The sequence below is a fragment of the Equus quagga genome, chromosome 15 (genome assembly GCF_021613505.1).
Source record: "Equus quagga isolate Etosha38 chromosome 15, UCLA_HA_Equagga_1.0, whole genome shotgun sequence".
Taxonomy (NCBI): domain Eukaryota; kingdom Metazoa; phylum Chordata; class Mammalia; order Perissodactyla; family Equidae; genus Equus; species Equus quagga.
The window spans coordinates 90,499,473-90,516,541 of NC_060281.1; the positions used below are offsets into that span (position 1 = coordinate 90,499,473).

The 17,069-nt window shown below is 55.4% G+C and overlaps 1 protein-coding gene and 1 pseudogene across 1 annotated transcript; one reads left to right on the top strand and one right to left on the bottom strand.

Annotated features, from left to right (window-relative positions):
• Positions 1 to 11: 11 nt before the first annotated feature.
• LOC124227200 (uncharacterized) lies at positions 12 to 3,005 on the top strand. Its single transcript, XM_046641056.1, is given in 4 exon segments — positions 12 to 49; positions 317 to 666; positions 669 to 717; positions 901 to 3,005. Coding segments are annotated over 4 exon segments (1,146 nt in total). The 3' UTR covers positions 1,610 to 3,005.
• A 6,276-nt stretch (positions 3,006 to 9,281) lies between these two features.
• Positions 9,282 to 13,679, bottom strand: LOC124227201 (tubulin alpha-3 chain-like; annotated as a pseudogene).
• Between the last annotated feature and the right edge of the window lie 3,390 nt (positions 13,680 to 17,069).

Below are 17,069 nucleotides of genomic sequence, written 5' to 3' on the forward strand. Positions count from 1 at the left end.
TGAGCAGAACGATGTCGGCCGGGTGTGTGGATTCCACCTGTGAATACGCGTGCGTAGTCGGGGTAGCTGCGCCTCTTGGGCCTGAGCTCACGCGCTGTATCCACGGCAAGGACTGCGTGTGTGCGATGCGAGGCCATTTATTGCGGCCATGGAGGCTTGTGCCCTAGTGGGGAGCCCGCGGAGAGCAATTACATTGATGGTCCTTTCTCCGGCAACTATTTATTGAGCGCCCACTGTATGCCAGACACTGCGCTGGGTGCTGCTACCTAAGCGAGAACGACCGAAACAGCCCAGCAGGGAAGGCCTGATCGCCAAGGAGCGGGTCTCTGCGGTCGCCACGTTTCCCCCCGTACCTAACACACCGGCCGGCACGGAGATGTCTGCGGACCGAACGGCCGAGGGGAGACGCGCCGTCGCTGCCCTCCGGGATCGGACTGCGGGGAGACCAGGCGGCAGCGCTGCCGGGAAGGGAACCGACGGCGGGGCCGGTAGACTGCGCTCTGGATGCCCCCGGTGGGACGGGGTCGGGGGGCCAGGGGCCGGGCGGGTCGCGCACCTTCCCACGGCCGCGCCGATGGTGGCGCCTGGGGGTAGAGGAGACCCTGCAGAAGCTCTCCCTGCGCCGGAAGAAGGCGCTGAGCGCCCAGGAGACGGACCCGGACGAGCTGTGCAGGCGGCGGGCGGCGCCATCGACCCTGCCGTGTTCAGTGAGCGGGCGTGGCGGGGCTGCGGGCTCGGCGACCCCAAACACTCTGCTTTCCTCTTCCCGCCCTTATCGGAACCCCTGAGGCCCCGAGCAGAGTCGGGTCTTGATGGAGGCGGCCACGCCCGCCCGCTGTCGCCGAACATCCTGGCCTGGGGGCAAGGAGGGCTTCCTGCCCATGGCGTCTGTCTCTGCAGGATCCTGGTGGCCCTGCTGACGCTGCACGTGGCGCCCCTCGCTGTCCTCCAGATGCTCCGACCCTGTGCCAAGCAGAGGTTGCCAAGCGAGCCCCAGGCCTCATCGAGCGTGCCTGAGTCGAGAGGTCAGAGTTGGGCCGGTGCCCCGCGCCCCTGTGGCCCGGGTGGCGAGGTGGCAGGGGCGGCGAGGTGGCAGCGCCTGGCACGGGGCGGCCTTGGCCCTCAGTGGCCAGGCCTTTCTGTCGGTCTTCTACTAGGACCCACTGGGCCATCCAAGGACTCGCCCCTTGGGCTCCAGTCCCCAGCTTCGGCCTGGCTGCCGCCCTGGAGAGAGCACCTGTGGATCAGGTGGACGCAGAGCGGGTGCCCCAGGGAGGCCAAGTGGGCTGGGCTTCATCTGGGACTTTTGCTGCCCTCCCCTCTGCGCTCCTGCCTTCGTTCCACAAACCCTGGAACGAGACTGCTTTGGTGCCTGTGCTCATGGTTTGTCCGGCCTCAGGGAAGCGCTCAGGGAGCTGGGCAGGCAGAGGTCTTCCTGCCACCCCCTCACCTGTATCCCACTCGCCGGAAGTCCTGCTCTGGAGTCTGGCCAGATGAGCTTCCCTTCTCGGGTGATGGGGCGTGGGACAGGAGTGAGCGTGGCAGCCCCTGGTTGCCCTGGACACTCGGTGCAGAGGCCGGAGTGGCAGAGCACTGGGCTCAGGTGTGAGGGGCCTCCTCACTCTCGAGGGTCATGACTGGGGCATGAACAGGTGCTGGTGACAAGGTGTCATGGTGCAGCTCCAACTCCCTCCTCCCCGTGTGTCCCTTCTGCTCCTAGGTGCTTTCAGAAACCCTCTGACTTGCAGCCGAACCCCCTGGCTGGCTGCTTGGCCAGAAGCATGGGGCTCTCTCAGACACCCTGAGAAGGGCTGACCTGCAGGTGGAGGGCAGGCTGGGCCCCTCTGAGTGGGAGAGCCAGGGCCCTGGGTTCCCATGTCCCCTGTCCTACGTGGCCCTGGGCACTCGAGTGCAGGCCTCCTCACTGACCCATGCTCTGTCTGCTCTCTCTGTGTCTCTCTGACCTCCAGGGCCTTTTTCTGCCAAGAACTGTAGCCCCCGCAAGGCCCTCCATTTCCTGGGCCCCGGGCCTGTGGCCTCTGTGATCCTGCTCCACAGCCCCACTGCCCTGCACTCACCTCTCTCTCCCGGGCCCCCCGGGTCCCTCCAGTTCTCTTGCTGCCGGTTCTCTCCTTTTACAGGTTGCGTTTATTGGTTTATCTCTGGGGGTTGGTGAGCTCTCTTGTTTCCATGGAAACTGCCGTGGCCCCAGAAAGCCACAGCAGCTTTGAGCGACAAGGGCAGGACCCTGCAGGCCATCCCTGCCATCAGCTTAGAGACTGAAGACAGGATTTCAGGGCTCGCTTTATTAGAGACAACCCGCAGTCCTTCTGGAACGAGATCAACACCCCTGTCCCCGGGGGCTAACTCAGCTGGGTGAGACTCGGCTCTGTAGAGGTGTCCCCACCCCAGAGGAGGACAGCTGGCCAGGGGGCAGGGAAGGGGCTGCGTGGTACACTGTGCAGAGCAGAGCCCTGGGTGTGAGAAATGCCTCGGTCTCTGAGATGCTGTCAGCCACCTGAGTGGGCAGCCTGAGGACAAACTGTGACTTCTGCCTGGTTCCTGAGCTGAGAGTACCTTCCAGGCATTTCTAGGGGTGTGTGAGGGAGGGCTGAGATCCCATACATGGTGTGGCTTCACCCTCCTTCCCACCCCTCCCCATGTCGCCCACCTGGAAGTTCCAGTTGCCACCTGGAGCTCGGGCCAGGTCAGGGGAGGGGTGGGTGGACTAGTGGCTGAGCTGAGGAATCGATGGGTGAGTTTCCAGAAGGAAGGAGAAACAGAAACAGAGCCCTCCTCCCTCGAGGGGTGTTGGCGCTCACTCACTGAGGACTCTGGGTGCCAGGCCAACTCTAGCGTTGGGGGCGCAGTGGGACTGCGAGGTGGACATGCTCTTGGTCCAGGGAGGGAGATGGCTAGACAAACCGACAGTAACAGACGGGAGGAGGCCAGTGCAGCTGGCCTTGCTGGAACAGTAAGGGTTGAGCAGGCTGGGGGGCCCTGGGAGCCAGCTGCAGTGTCCTTGCCCTGCAGCCCTGTAGGAGGGAGGTGGGGAGGGGGCTGAGAGAGGAAGGGCAGGTGGGGAGGCAGTGTAGAGCGTGGATCCAGTGGATCCAGGAAATTGGTGGGAGTGGGACCTGAGCTGGGGGTGCGGGAAGAGGGAGAGAGCAGAGAGTCAGGAGGGGTGCCCCGGGAATGGAGCTGGGAGCACTGGCACAAAGGGTTTGGGAGGTCAGTGGGGGCTCTGAGGGAGGTGGGGAGGAAGCCCCGAGCACAGGGACAGGAGTGGAGCGCTGGGCTACACAGTGTCGTTTTCTGCTCAAGTGCTCAGGCCTTGGGTCCTGCTGGGCTGGGTGGCCAGAGGCCAGGATACCAGGACACAGGGGCCCTGGGGAGATGCCTGGTGTGGGTAGAGGGCAGCCTGGGGAGGGGTTTGATGGGGAGGAGGGGGAGGGGAGCGGCAGATGAGGGGCAGTGCCAGGAATGCGCTGTGGCCCAGAGGCTGAGGCCAGCAGACAAGACAGATCTCTGAGGCCCCTGTCTCAGCGTCTATGCACAGAGACCTTCCAGCCGCCTCATTAATGGCAGGATCTGGGGTGGAGAAAATCAAGAGTTGTCAGTGTGTTTTTCCAACTGTGGGGACCGTGGTGGCCTAGGAGAATGAGAGAGTTTAGGGCTGTGGGCACTCCCCGGGCTTAGGTTTCCCACAGAATCGGGGTGTGCAGCTGCTCCAGGCTGTGGGCTGGAGCCCACTCAGGGGCTTGACTCTGTCTGGGTTCCTGACCCCCGGCCATTGAGGTGGCCCGTGGGGACTGTCACTGACCAGCTCACTCATTTCTGCATTTTCCCGTAGAAAAGGGGGAAGCAGAAGACCCCGGAAGCACCGAGGGGGAATGCTTGTCATGGGGGGACGTGGGTCACTGAGGAAAGAAATTCAGTGGAGTGCTCCCTGTTGAAGTTCAGGGAAACTATATGTTTTAAAAGACGTCCCTCCAGGACGTGGGGGACGAACGTGGTGCGCGGAAGCCATGGGGCCTCGCATGCAGCTTCACTGTATGATGCGGAAGCCATAGGCCCTGGGCTGGTGCAGTGACAGGTGCTGGGCGTGTGGGCACCCACCACGTGCCCGGGTGCTGAGGGATGGGCGCAAAGAGGGAACATCTCACCTCTCACGTGATTCTTATACTGATTCCATGTTGAAGTGATAATATGTTGGGTATTCAGGGTTAATTAAAACAGATTATTTAAATTAATTTCCTGTATCTTTTTACTTTTTGTGTGGCTATAGAAAATTTAAAATTACACGTGTGGCTCACATCACCCTTGTATTGGACAGTGCTGCTCCAGAACATTCGCACAGCACTTCTCCCAGAACACTGCGTCAGGGCTGTGTGCGCATGTGGGGAGGGGTCACCAGGCATATCCAGGTGGGAGAACACCTTCCCAAGAAGCGCAGGCTCAGTCCGGGGTTAAAGTGCATGTGTGCATGCCCGTGGTGCACATCTGTCCCTGTTGTTATGTCTGTAATGTGTTCTGGAAGCACTGATTAAGCCCCTACTGTGTGCCTGGCCAGAGGGGGCAGCAGGCCTGGCTGGTGGGTGCAGACCTTCCTTCTGGTGGGCTCTCTACCCACCGATGGACGCCCTGGCCTCCCACTCGCCCTGGCCTCCACCCTGCCGGGCAGCCTTGACAATCTCAGGTGGCTGCTGTGCTGCCATGCTGGCTGCAGTGCCCTCCCATGGCAGGCCTGTCGTGCGTCTGTGCTCTCCTCATTTCTCCCCTGTCCTCCCCGCCCCCTGTTCTTTTCCTCTCATGCAACATGCATTCAGTCTACGGCCAGTCACTAATATTTGCCTCTGCAGCCCCATTGGCCCATTTTCGCATGAGGGGCCACTCCAACCATGAAGGACAAAGGCCGCTTTTGGGGACCAGCAGGAAGGGATGGGAGCAGCAGCTCCTCTGGGCTTTTTATAAACTGTCCTCGTCAAACAGCTCTGCTGGCGAGCTTGCAGGGGACGGTGAGTGGGGATCACAGGGGCCACACCAGAGAGAAATGGCGGGGAGGATCCCACTGGTTATGGCCGGGTTCTCAGCTTCAGGGGCTCCTGGGTCACGTGTGGCCGATAGGCTGGTGCGTTTTAGGGTTTTGCTTCATTAGGGTCACAGACACTGAGTGGCCACAAGCTGGCTTTAGGGGTGGGAGGAGCCCTGACCTTGAAGACAATAAGCCAGACTGTTTTGAACGTTCAGTGATCACTGTATGTCTGTGACACCTGAGAGGGGCCCTCCAGAACTGGGCCTGGGAGCATGTCTCCCCGCTCCCCACCCCAGCCTGCAGTCACCCTTGGCTCAGTCCTACCTTCCATTCCCTCCGACCATAATAACCCCTCCATGAGGTGTGTGACCAGCTCCAAAAGTCCCTTGCTGGGTCCCCCGGGGAGGGCGTGGCTGAGCTGGGCTTAAGAAAGGAGGTCTTTGCATTGTCAGGCTCTGCAGACCATTCTTGACCTCCCATCCCCACACAGAAAATGAAGAGGCCTGGATGGGTCTCCCTACTAGTCCCAGGGGCACGTGATGCCTGAGGGGCTCCGAGAGCCGCACAGAGCTGGGTGATGGCCTGCTGTCATCACTAGATGGTTTCTCAGGGCCTTCTGGGGCTCAAAGTTACACTGCTTTCCTATCCCAGGGTTCATGAGCCTTGTCAGATTTAAAGATGAATGTTGTTTGCTCTTTTCTACTCTCCTCTCATCCTTGAGTTTCCAGAAGGACCAGGTCCTTACACTGAGTGGGAGAGGACGCTCACGTGTGGCAGGCTGAAGGAAAGCTGGCTTCACAGTCAGGCCCTGTCTGAGACCCGCCACTTGCTGGGGGTGAGCTGTGCATGGCTGTACTCCCGAGTCCTCAGGAAAGGCCCCTTGTGGAGAGTTCGGGGGCACCGCAGCACCCAGGGGCAGGCCTCGAGGCCACAGAAGCCCTGCTCCTGCCTGGCCGGGCCTGGGCGGGGCTGTGGCCTCAGGAGGGCACCAGCACGTTGGGAGATGCTGCAGGGTGGTGGGGCCCAGGCTCTCGTAGGAGACGGGACCCTTGCAGTGGGGACCAGAATACTGGCATTTGCACCTAAGGAAATGGGGGTGACGGTTCTCTCTGCGTCTGTCTTTTGTGAGTCACTCGTGGGCTGTGCTGCCCAGCTTCACCCACCACACGCCCCTGTCTGCTCCCCCTCGGCTCTGGGTAACTTGTTACAATACCTTTGTCACATCAAGTGTGCACGAGCACTTGAGCGTGAGGCCCAGGGAGGCGAAGCCAGGAAAACCTGAGCCCTCAGAGTTCCCAGTGTGGCACCACTGTGACCCTCCCCACCCACCAGGCGGCAAAGACCCCTGAGGAAGAACTTTCCAGAAATTCTCTTAAGAAGGGCCGTCCCACCCTTGCAGGAATCCTGGGGAGAATTCAGCTGTCAGTGTTAGCATGAAACAGTCTGATGTCCTTCTGGAGGAGCCAGGGTCTGCAGAGTCTCAATTGCAGGTGCCTCCACTTGCTCAAGGTGACAAATGGTGACACAGAAGTGACCTAACAGGACCCTGAGAACTTTCCTCATGTCTCTCCAAGAACTCACAATGCCCTGTTGCAGGCTGTCTGACTGAGAACCAGGATGGAGGCTGCGGTCAAGGAGGACACGTACCCTGCTGAGAGCCCGCAGGGCAGACCCTGCCAGGCCAGAGCAGAGGAGAGCCCTGGCTGGGGCAGGCTCAATGGGGAGGGATGGGGCCTAGCACGTGAGCCTGTTCCCAGGCATGTTTGTCCCCGTGGGGTCCTCTCAGTCTCACTGATGCTGTCACCCCCTCAGCCTGGGGCAGCTGCTCTTGTAATCCCACACCCTGGCCCAGGCGTGGCTACAGATCTTCCTGGCCGTCTGCACAGAGAATAAATTCAGCAAAGGACAAAGCAAGGAGGAGCTGAGCTGAGGGCTCTGTCTGTGGAGCTTCCGCCTGAGGGTGCGCGACCTAGCAGTCAGGGCAGGCTCAGGCAGCTGCACCTCTTGGCAGGAGCCCATCACGGGGTGGGGAGGGAGCCTGGGAGCAGGAGGCTTGAGCAGTGAGTGTGTGCAGAATGCTGAGGGATGGCGGGAAACGTGGGAGAAAGAGCTTTCCAGATCAAATCCAAAAGCCTGCCTCCCTACTGGACTGCTGATGTGCTTCCTGACCTGTCTGTATGTGCTTCCTGACCTGTCCTGTCGAGAGAGGAGAAGAGTGCCTGGGGGCAGGGAGCCCTCCTGTGCTGCTGGCAGTGAGGGCCCACCGCATGCGCTCCCCAGGGCAGGAGTCAACAGGCCGAGATTCCCTTCCTCGAAATTGACCTCCAGAACTTTCCCATGGCTCCTCGGAGGGCCTCCTGCACTCTGCTAAGGACTCCTCCTGGAGGTGCTGTCTCCAGGCGGTGCTCAGCCTCAGGACTGCCATAGGGTCCCCGCTGAAAGGAACGTGACAGAAATGTACTCGACATTAATGCTGCTCAGAGAACACAAACACAGCAGGTGCGCGGTGACTGTGGAGCTTGCCTTGGTTCCTGATGACAGTGTCCCATGTCTGCTCAGAGAGAAACAAAGGCAGCAGTGCTCTCGTTGGAGGCCAGGCACTGGCAGAACTCGGCGGCCAGGAAGCATCCGGCCAGAGGATGTCCCATCAGCCCAGTGCTGCCAGGCTGCTGCGGGTGTGTGTGTGTGGGGGGGGACCAGGGAAGAGCCCCCCTCGGAGTGGCCCCTGAGAGGGGCAGAGACACCTTCCGCCACCCTGCTGTGGGCTCCCCAGTCCCTTGCAGAGGCTCTGTGTGCCTTCCTCCTGACAAATAAAAATGGCAAGCAATAGGATATATTGGAGTATATGAGGAAGCCATTTGGTATAAACCTAATTCGGCCTGACTTTGTTTTTCCAAAAGGGCCTGACTGTGGCCATTGAGCATGCATTGTATATCTGCTTAGACATTTTGAGATGAAGGTGCAACTTCCCTCCCCCTCCCAACGTTGGCATCTCCTTAAAGATTAAGTGTCTTTCTTTAGGCTGGGAACTGATTGCAGCGCTCGTCTGTGACAGCCCAGCTCGAGGCAACAGACCTGCGAACCTGTGGTGTTCACTGAGACAGCAGGCCTATCTGCTGTTTCCATCAATCGCTGTGCTGACAGAGCAGCCTCGTGACTATTGTAAAAGGGACATTTCAATCATATGTGAAACATCCTCTTTGAGGGTATATAACCACCCTGTATACCCCCACTTCTTTGGAGTGCTCTGTTCCTTTGTGGAAAGACTCTCCAGGGTTACAATCCTCAGATTTAAGCTCACAATAAACTCACCCAAATTTTCATTTATAGATTGGTTATGGATTATTTTTGTTGACACTCCAGTTGGTAATAAAGCTTTGTGAAAAGCTGAGGGTCCGTTCACGATGTTCTCTATCGCCTTCTGAATATGTTAATACACAAAGATTTAGAATTCATTCCGTGTGCTGGTCCCAGTTATGCTACAGCTGAACTAAACAAGTGACTGAGACCAATGACCTCCCCCTCCTCAACCTCAGGTTTGGGTCTCAGAGAAAATACCCGTATTACTAGGTGTTTTATAGACAGACGTCAGCATGTTTTGCTTAAAGTGAAACTTATGACGCTTTTACTGAGACTGCGGACAGTGAGGACGAGGATGAATTGTGTTGTCACCTACAGCTTCTAAGCTTCTGTGGGTCCTAAATGCTGTGGAGAATCCAAAAAAGCCTTTTTCCCCAAAAATGTCCTGACCTTATGCATTTGTCTGACAGTTTCAGGGATTTTTGTGGACACCCCTCCTTCCACAGACCTCAGATTTCACTACTCCAGTTCTAAGCTTTTATTACTTTCGTCCACATGCCCCATCAATGGAGGAGCCTGAAAAATGAAAATTCAATTGAAAATCTAACTCAGTTTTCCTAGAATTTAGTAAATCTTTGGGCTTTGAAACCTTGCATTGGAAACACTGACTATTTCACCCTGGGTTGTGTCACGTAGCAGTGGCTCCTTACAGATGCAGGTGGTGCTCCGCCCACTCCAGCTGCGCAGCCCTGTGCAGCCTGAACCAGCTTTCCATGTGGCCTGTCCGGCTCTGGGGTCCCACCCGCTCCTGTGGGCAGACGAGTGTGTCCCAGCCGAGCACCACGACAGACAGAGGTTGAACACAGCCACTTTAATAGGGAAGCATGCCCTGTAATGCTACAGTGGGGGGAGGACACACAGGGAGGGCTGCCAGCCACACTCCCACTCAGCGTTCTTCCCCTGCTTTGGCCTCGGCTTCCACGGAGCCCACACCCACCTCTTCGTAGTCTTTCTCCAGAGCTGCCAGGTCCTCCCGGGCCTCAGAGAGCTCTCCTTCCTCCATCCCTTCCCCACATCCCAGCGCACCAAAGGCTCACTGTGCATACATGAGACCAAACTTAGGGTCCAGGCAGGCCCAGGCCTTGGTGATGGTGGCGGTGTTGCTCTGCATGCACACGGCCTGCTGCACTGTGGCCAGGTCTCCCCTGGGACGACGGTGGGGGGCTGGGAGTTGATGCCCACCTGCCAGAGAAGGGGAAGAAAGTGCTCTGTGAAGCTTCTGTCAAACCCAGAAATTGTGGCTGCATCACGGGAACAGAAGACACAGGTCCCCTCTGGCGACCTGGGAGAAGGCTCGGTTCACCCTGCAGTCCTTGAGCCCTTCTTGGTGCCAGGCAAGAAGCCAGTAGAGCAGGGTGCTGGACTCCAGACAAGGAAAACAGGGACAGAGGAGCCCCGGGGTCAGCCACCCTGACTGGGTCCCAAGCTGCCTGAAGGGATGTGTCCCAACAACTGGGACATGTGACAGGAGCCCAGGTGACAGGACTGTCTTCCTTCTGAAAAGGGACACTGCCCTGGATTCTTCATATGCTATTATCGCCACAGGCGTCAACAGGATGGGGATTAATTTCAGTGGCTGAAACCTCTTCCACCCCGACAGACTCAGAGCACACAACTGTGGCTCTGTCACGAGGGAAGATCTTACCAATGCTTTCCCACCAATGAGCCAGCCTGTGCAGAGCAGGGGGACAGGGAGACTGTCAGAGGCCCTAGGACTGCTGCTCCCACTGCACCAGGAGGTGGCCTATGTGTGTGCCAAGTAGGAGGAAGGAGGTGACATTCCAGGCCTGGTACAAAGGGGAGGCATTCCAAGTTTCAGACCAAGGGACAACGTGACCAGAGGTTTCGGCAGCAGCACACGGGGTCAGCTGGGGCCCGGGTCAGCAAACACTGTCTGGAGAGGGCGAGACACTACATGGTCTAGGCTGGGTGGGCCCCGCGGTCTCTGTTGCAGCCCCTCAGTTCTGTCTTGGCAGCAAAAGCAGCCACAACAATCCTCCCATGAGCAGCTCTGCTGTGTCCACAGAAAACGCATTCACAGAACCAGGCGGCTGGGCCACCCACCACGCTGACTCTGAACCAGAGGAGGCCCAGAGGAGGAAGGCCCAGTGCAGAACCCCCACAGTGGGCCCAGCAGCAGCAGGGAGGGTCTGAGCAGGCAGAGGAGGCGTGACAAGGCTCAGGGAGGCACAGTCCCGAGGGAGAGGATCCCCAGGGTTCAGTGACCGAGGATGGACAAAGCTGGAGAGCGACAGCAGAGTTTCCATCCGTGTCCAACGGAAGGGGGAAAACTGTGGTCTGAGGCAAACTTGAGCCAGAATTTCTAGGCTTACCAAGATGGAAATAAAGATGTTGCCATTTTCCTCACAGAAAGATCCATGATAGTTTTTCTTTAAATCCAGCACTGCAGAGGAATTTAAGGTGAATGCGGTGTCTACACAGTCATGGAATGAAGTGATAGGGATAGCAGTTGGTTCACAGTAATTCCCCCATTTCAGATATCTGCACGAATTACCAAAATGCCAGGAAAATGCCTCCATTTCTCAGTCCAACCTACATGTCCCACACTAATTCTACCATCCAAGAAAAGGAACAAAAGTCCTTCATAAAATTTTCTACTCTGTTGTGTGATGACTCAGGAGGGAAGTTAAAGATGCCCCTGAATAGACGATCACTCTGGGTCCCTAAGTTACGGCCAAGAGCCAAGCTGCAGGGAACAGGGGATTCTCTGAAAGGGGCCATCTTTCATGGCAGGGTCTGCTGCTTGCTAATGGGTCGGCCCACTGCCCATCACCCAGTCCTACCTTAGCTCTAGTCGGGCCCCAATACACAAACTGGATGGTGTGCTTGGTCTTAATGGTGGCAATGGCTGCGTTGACGTCTTTCAGGACCACGTCCCCCCTGTACAAGATGCAGCAGGCCATGGCAAAGGTCACACTTGACCATCTGGTTGGCCAGCTAGAAGCAGGCACTGGTGATCTTGGCCATGGAGAGCTGCTCGTGTTAGGCCCTCTTGGCTGAGATGACTGGGGTGCAGGTGGCCAGGGGGAAGTGGATGGAGGGGTACAGGACAAGGTTGGTCTGGAATTCCATCAAGCCCATGCTCAAGGCCCCGTGGAATTGCAGGGAGGCTGTGAGGGAGGACACCATCTGCCCGAGATGACTGAGGTTGGTGTACATGGGCTACTTGATATCCAGGTTGTGATGACATATTTCATAGATGGATGGCTTCCTTGTCCACCATGAAGGCACAATCAGAATGTTCCAGGGTCATGTGGGTGGTCAGGATGGAGTTGGAGGGCTCCACCACGGCCGTGGAAACCTGGGGGGCTGGGAAAATGGCAAGTTCGAGCGTGGACCTCTTGCCATAGTCCACCGAGAGGCGCTCCATGAGCAGATATGCAAACCCAGAGCTGGGGCCACCCCGGAGCTGTGGAAGATGAGGAAGCCCTGCAGCCCCGCACACAGACCCGCCTGAGAGAAAGCAGAGAACGGGAGCCAATGTGGGCAGAAGGCACAGAGCAACCTCCAGCCAGCCCCGGTCACTTCTCTTCCTCTGCAAGATCAAATGGTTCACACCCTCCACAGTGAACATGCATTGCTCTTAGAGGCAAAGCAGACAGATGGTCAAGATGTGTGGATGCACCACAGCCACACTGGAGGGTAAGACTGTGGACTCGTGATTAAGGCCTCGGTTTTGCCAAAATGTCCTTCTGGTCACATTCCAACTGCTACCCTCCCGTCCAGGACAGCGTCCACAGGAAGCCTTCTCAGTGCTTTCCTCTCCAGTTCATATATCTCTTCCAGGACCAGGTCGATGATCTCCTTGCCGATGGGGCAATGGCCTCTGGGGTAATTATTGGCTGTGTCTTCCTTCCCGGTGATCAGCTGCTCCGGGTGGAAGGGCTGCTGTGGGTCCCTGTGCACTTCCTCCACAAAGAGGACACAGTGGCCACGAGTCTTTAGGCCTGCTGTTAACTCACCAGGGTGGACAGATCGGGACTGTACCCTTCTACCAAGCACACGCTGTTCCTTGTAGGTCAGCAGCATCGGTGTCTCACAGGACACGTCTCTGTGTAATACACAGACCACAACCTCACCCGATGGCTCTAGGAAAGAACAGTCAACTCGCGGGACAAATGCCAGCGGGACCAGTTCCCCAAGAAGGGAGGAGAGCTCTCACACCCGCACACAGGCAACTCTACATGAGCGTGTTTCTTCCATCCCCATAGCTACAGCCAAGGGTGGAATTTAAAGATCCCTTACAGGCTAGACAGTCCCCAGCATGACTGTTGCTGGGCAGTCCCATCAGGGCACCCTATGTGGCCCGGGTCTCACAGGCTTCAAGGTGACATTGTGTCATCTCCTGGTGGCCACTGGAAGGCGCTCTCTTTGCAGCTCTCCTTGGAAACTACTTCAGACTTCTAATCTGGGGGAACCCAATGAATATTCTATAGTGAGCTTTCTGTGTCTAAGATGCAGGTAAAGACTCGTGCCCCAGCCTGAGGGAGCGCACAGCACTAAGGAGGGACCGGTGCCCAGGCGCCTTGCAGACAGGGTCTACACAACCACCTGACCGGGGCCGAGAAGGCCACGGTGACTCCACCCCCAGCCCATCTCAGTGCCGGCCAACCTCACTGCAGGTTCTTCTCAATTAGGAGCCTGAGTCCCATGGACATGCCAGGCACTAACCTTCCAGTGTGTGACCTAACGTGACCATGGGCATACACTTGTATGTCTGTCCCTTCTGCAGGGGGATCCAAGGAGCCCATGGGGGGCTTTAGCAAGGCTCTCCCACCCTCCCAGGACAGCCACCCCGAGTGTCCATGTACCTACCGACACAGTGGGCTCCAGATCCACAAACACTGCTCTGGGCACATGCTTGCCAGCCCCAGTCTCGCTGAAGAATGTGTTGAACGAGTCATCCCCACTGCCGATGGTTTTGTCACTTGGCATCTGACCATCAGGTGAATTCCATGATCGAGGCAGTATCATTTCCAGCAGACATCGCCAATTGGGACCCTTGCCTGCCCCACGTGGGTAGAGATGCACTCACGCTTCAAACCAGAACATAAAGGTGAGACCCTCATCTTTACGGCAATCATCTGTCTATGACATGCAAATGGGACCTGATGTCATAAATTAATATTTGCAAGACATTTTGATGTCTGCAGGTTTTCTCAGTCATTACATCCCATGACCTGCCATGATCATTTCATATCTGAACACCCACCATCCAATGTGGATAGAGACACACTTGAACTATGAACAGGAATACCGCCATTATGAACTCATCTTCCAAGCAATCAGTAGGTAATATAAAAACTAATATAAAATAAGCAGTCAAGCAATTTTGCCTCCACCTAAGGACGGATTTACCACCTGTTTTAACAATGGCTTAGAAAATCAGACAAATATGAAATAACAATTTTTAGCCGCTGGACAACAGGCAGCAGAGACAGCGATGGCTCAGAGCAGAGAAACAAAGTCAGCGTGTTCCTGCCCCAGAAGCCTGCTGGGGAGTTTCCCGGCTGCAGCAGAGGAAGGGAGACCCGTAGCCCAGGGATGCCCCGATTGTGAAGAGAGGATTCGGGGTTCGGGGAGGCCAAGGCACCTGGAAACCATGGTGCCGAGACTGGCAGGGAGAGAGCTGCAGGAAGAGCTCTGTGCAGACCAGTGGGGGGTCCCACAGAGCCCACAGCTGCGGCCAGCTCGGCACACATGTGTAGGGGACTCCTGAGCTCACAGCCGCCACGCTGGAAAGACCTCTCCCTCAAAGACACTGCACGAGGTCCTCAGAAGCAGGGCCCAGTGAGGCCTACACTCCAGGCTGTTCGGAACCCACCTAAGCAAGCTGAAAGGCAAGCCTCAAAGGTTCACACTGCTCCCAGGTGTATTGATAGCATCCCCAAAAAACCCTACACACAGCTAAAGGAATACCAAGAAAATCTAGCACCCGAGAATGTGAAATTCATAATGTCTGGTATCCAATCTAAACTGACCAGATATACGAAAAAAAATCCAGAAAATATGACCCTATGAAGAGAAAAAGCAACCAATAAAAACAGACCCAGAAATGGCATAGATGATAGAATTAGTAGACAAGGACATTAAAATAACTGTTATATATCCACATGCTCAGGAAGGTAGAGGAAAAATTAGCATGATAAAGGGAACATGTTTGGTATTAAAAAGACATAAATCAAAATAATGATAAAAAAGATAGTGTCTGAAATGAAAAACACACTGGATGTATTAACAGCAGATTATATACCACAGAAGACAAGATTTGAGGCTGATGAAAAAGTTCTGGAAACAGATAGTGGTGCTGGTTATACAACACGTATGTACTTAGTGCTACTGAATTATACACATAAAAATGGTTAAAGTGGTAAATTTTGTGTCATGTGTATTTTGCCACAGAGAAAGGTGATTCTCAGCAATAAAAGGAGCCATGTCGACATGGGCAACCACATGGATGAATCTCAAAACAATCACAGTGAGTGAAAGAATACAAACCACAGCAACCAATGAACTCAGTGATCCCATTGACATAAAACTATAGAAAATATAGAAAGTAGATTGGTGGGAGGGCCAAGGGGGGCAGGTGGGCTCACAAAGGGGCATGAGGGAACTTGGGGTGATGGACATGTTCATTATCTTGATGGAGGTGACGGTTTCATGGGTTATCAATGTGTTAATCAATGTTAACCCTTGTAAGATTATACACTTTAAATGAGTACTTTATTTTTACATCAATTATACCTCAATAAAACTGTAAATAAAAAGGCAAAATAAATATTTTTCAGACATTCAAACACTGAGAGAATTAATCATTAGCAGAGCATGACGACAAGAGATGTGAAAGGAACCCCTCCAGCAGAGGGAAACAACAGGGGCAGCTCCAGTTGGCCGAGTGGTTAGTTTAGGCATGCTCCGCTTTGGTGGCCCAGGTTTGGTTCCTGGGAGCACACCTACACTGCTCATCTCTCAGTGGCCATGCTGTGGTGGTGGCTCACATACAAAAAGAGGAAATTGACAGCAGATGTTAGCTCAGGGTGAATCTTCCTCAGCAAAAAAAAAAATTTAAAAAGGTAAACAGTACTAGATGGACAATGGTGACTAGAAAAGGAATGAAGACATCACAATTGCTACATATGTGGGCAAATATCAAAAACTTTTCACCGTATTTTTAAAATATAATTGAAAACTAAAGCCAAAATAATGATTTATTGTGGGGTTAATACTCATATAAAAGTAAAATATGACAGTCAATAGCAGAAGGCCAAGAAGGGGACACGGAAGTGGACTGTCGTGAAGTGGACAGTGTCACCTGAAGGCAGACTGGCACAAACAGAAGATGGAGGCAGGAATCCTCAAAGCAACCACAAAACATGAAATGAATTGGCTGAGCCAAGAAGCTAATACAGGAGATAAGATGGAATCATACAAATAATTAACCCAAAAGAAGGTAGAAAAAGAGGGAAATGGGGACAAACAAATGGGATAAATAGCAAACAAACATCAACCTAGTGGATCTAAACCCAACCACACCCATAGTCACATCAGCGTCCTTACAAATTCCATGTAATTACCTAATAAAGAGGGATTGTCAGAGGGAGAAAAAAAGCAGACCTGACTTTGTGCTAAGTGCAGGAAACTCAGAGACAGGGAAAAGGAAAGAGGAGAGAGACGCGCCAGGCTGAGGCTCCACCGCAGGAAAGGAGGGCGGCTGCAGGGGCAGCGCGGTGTCCATGCTGTGCCGTCTGCTTTCTGCTGACAGCAGCGCGTTCTGAGCGCAGACGTGCCTTTGTCTGGGAGAGGGGAGGCTGGCATGGACAGACCGCCCCACCAGGTGTCCTCCAAGTGGCGGTAGAGGAAACTCCGCTCTGGATGAGGTGGGACAGCAGGTGTGGGAGGGGTGCATGGCACATGAAGGGGGCAGCAAGGACATTGCTCCAGCATGCAGGGACCAGTTGGTGATGCTGGGGCCTCCCACTCCACCACTCATCTCGTGCTTCTCCAAGAGCGCCATGGTGGGCTGGAACGTGCAGCTGGGTGGACAGACTAGCAGGAACTCAGGGTCTCTCAGTTCTCTGATGCCCCCGATGGCCTCTGGTTGGGGGTGGGAGGCAGGCCCTGCCAGACAGCACCTGGCCCGCAGGGAGCTCCCAGGGAGCAGCACACACATGTAGGGTCCAGTGGGGAGAGCGCAGGCCAGGAGCAACAGTGCTCCTTTCAAAGCAAAGAATTTCCCAGGAGAAGAGGGTCATTTCCTAATAATAAAGGGGCCGTTCACCAGGAAGGCATCACAGTCCTCGATGGCTGTGTATCAGGAGAGTCATGGCTTCTAGACACAGAGCTTCAAATATACAAAGAAAACCCACAGAACTGAAAGGACAAACAGACGACCCACGGTCCGAGATTTCAACATTTGCTCCATCACTGATTGAGCAGCTAGACAGAGACGAGGACGGATGCAGAAGCCCTGGACGGCACTGTCACAACTCTGCCTGAACTGATGTTACAGAACACGCCCCCCAACACAGCAGAGGACACATTCTTCTCACGTGCACAGGGGACATTTGCCAAGAGACCACATTCCCCACCAACCAAAGACAAGTCTCAGTAAACCCCAAATAATCCAAAGAAGAGTTTGCTCAGTAGTGGGAGG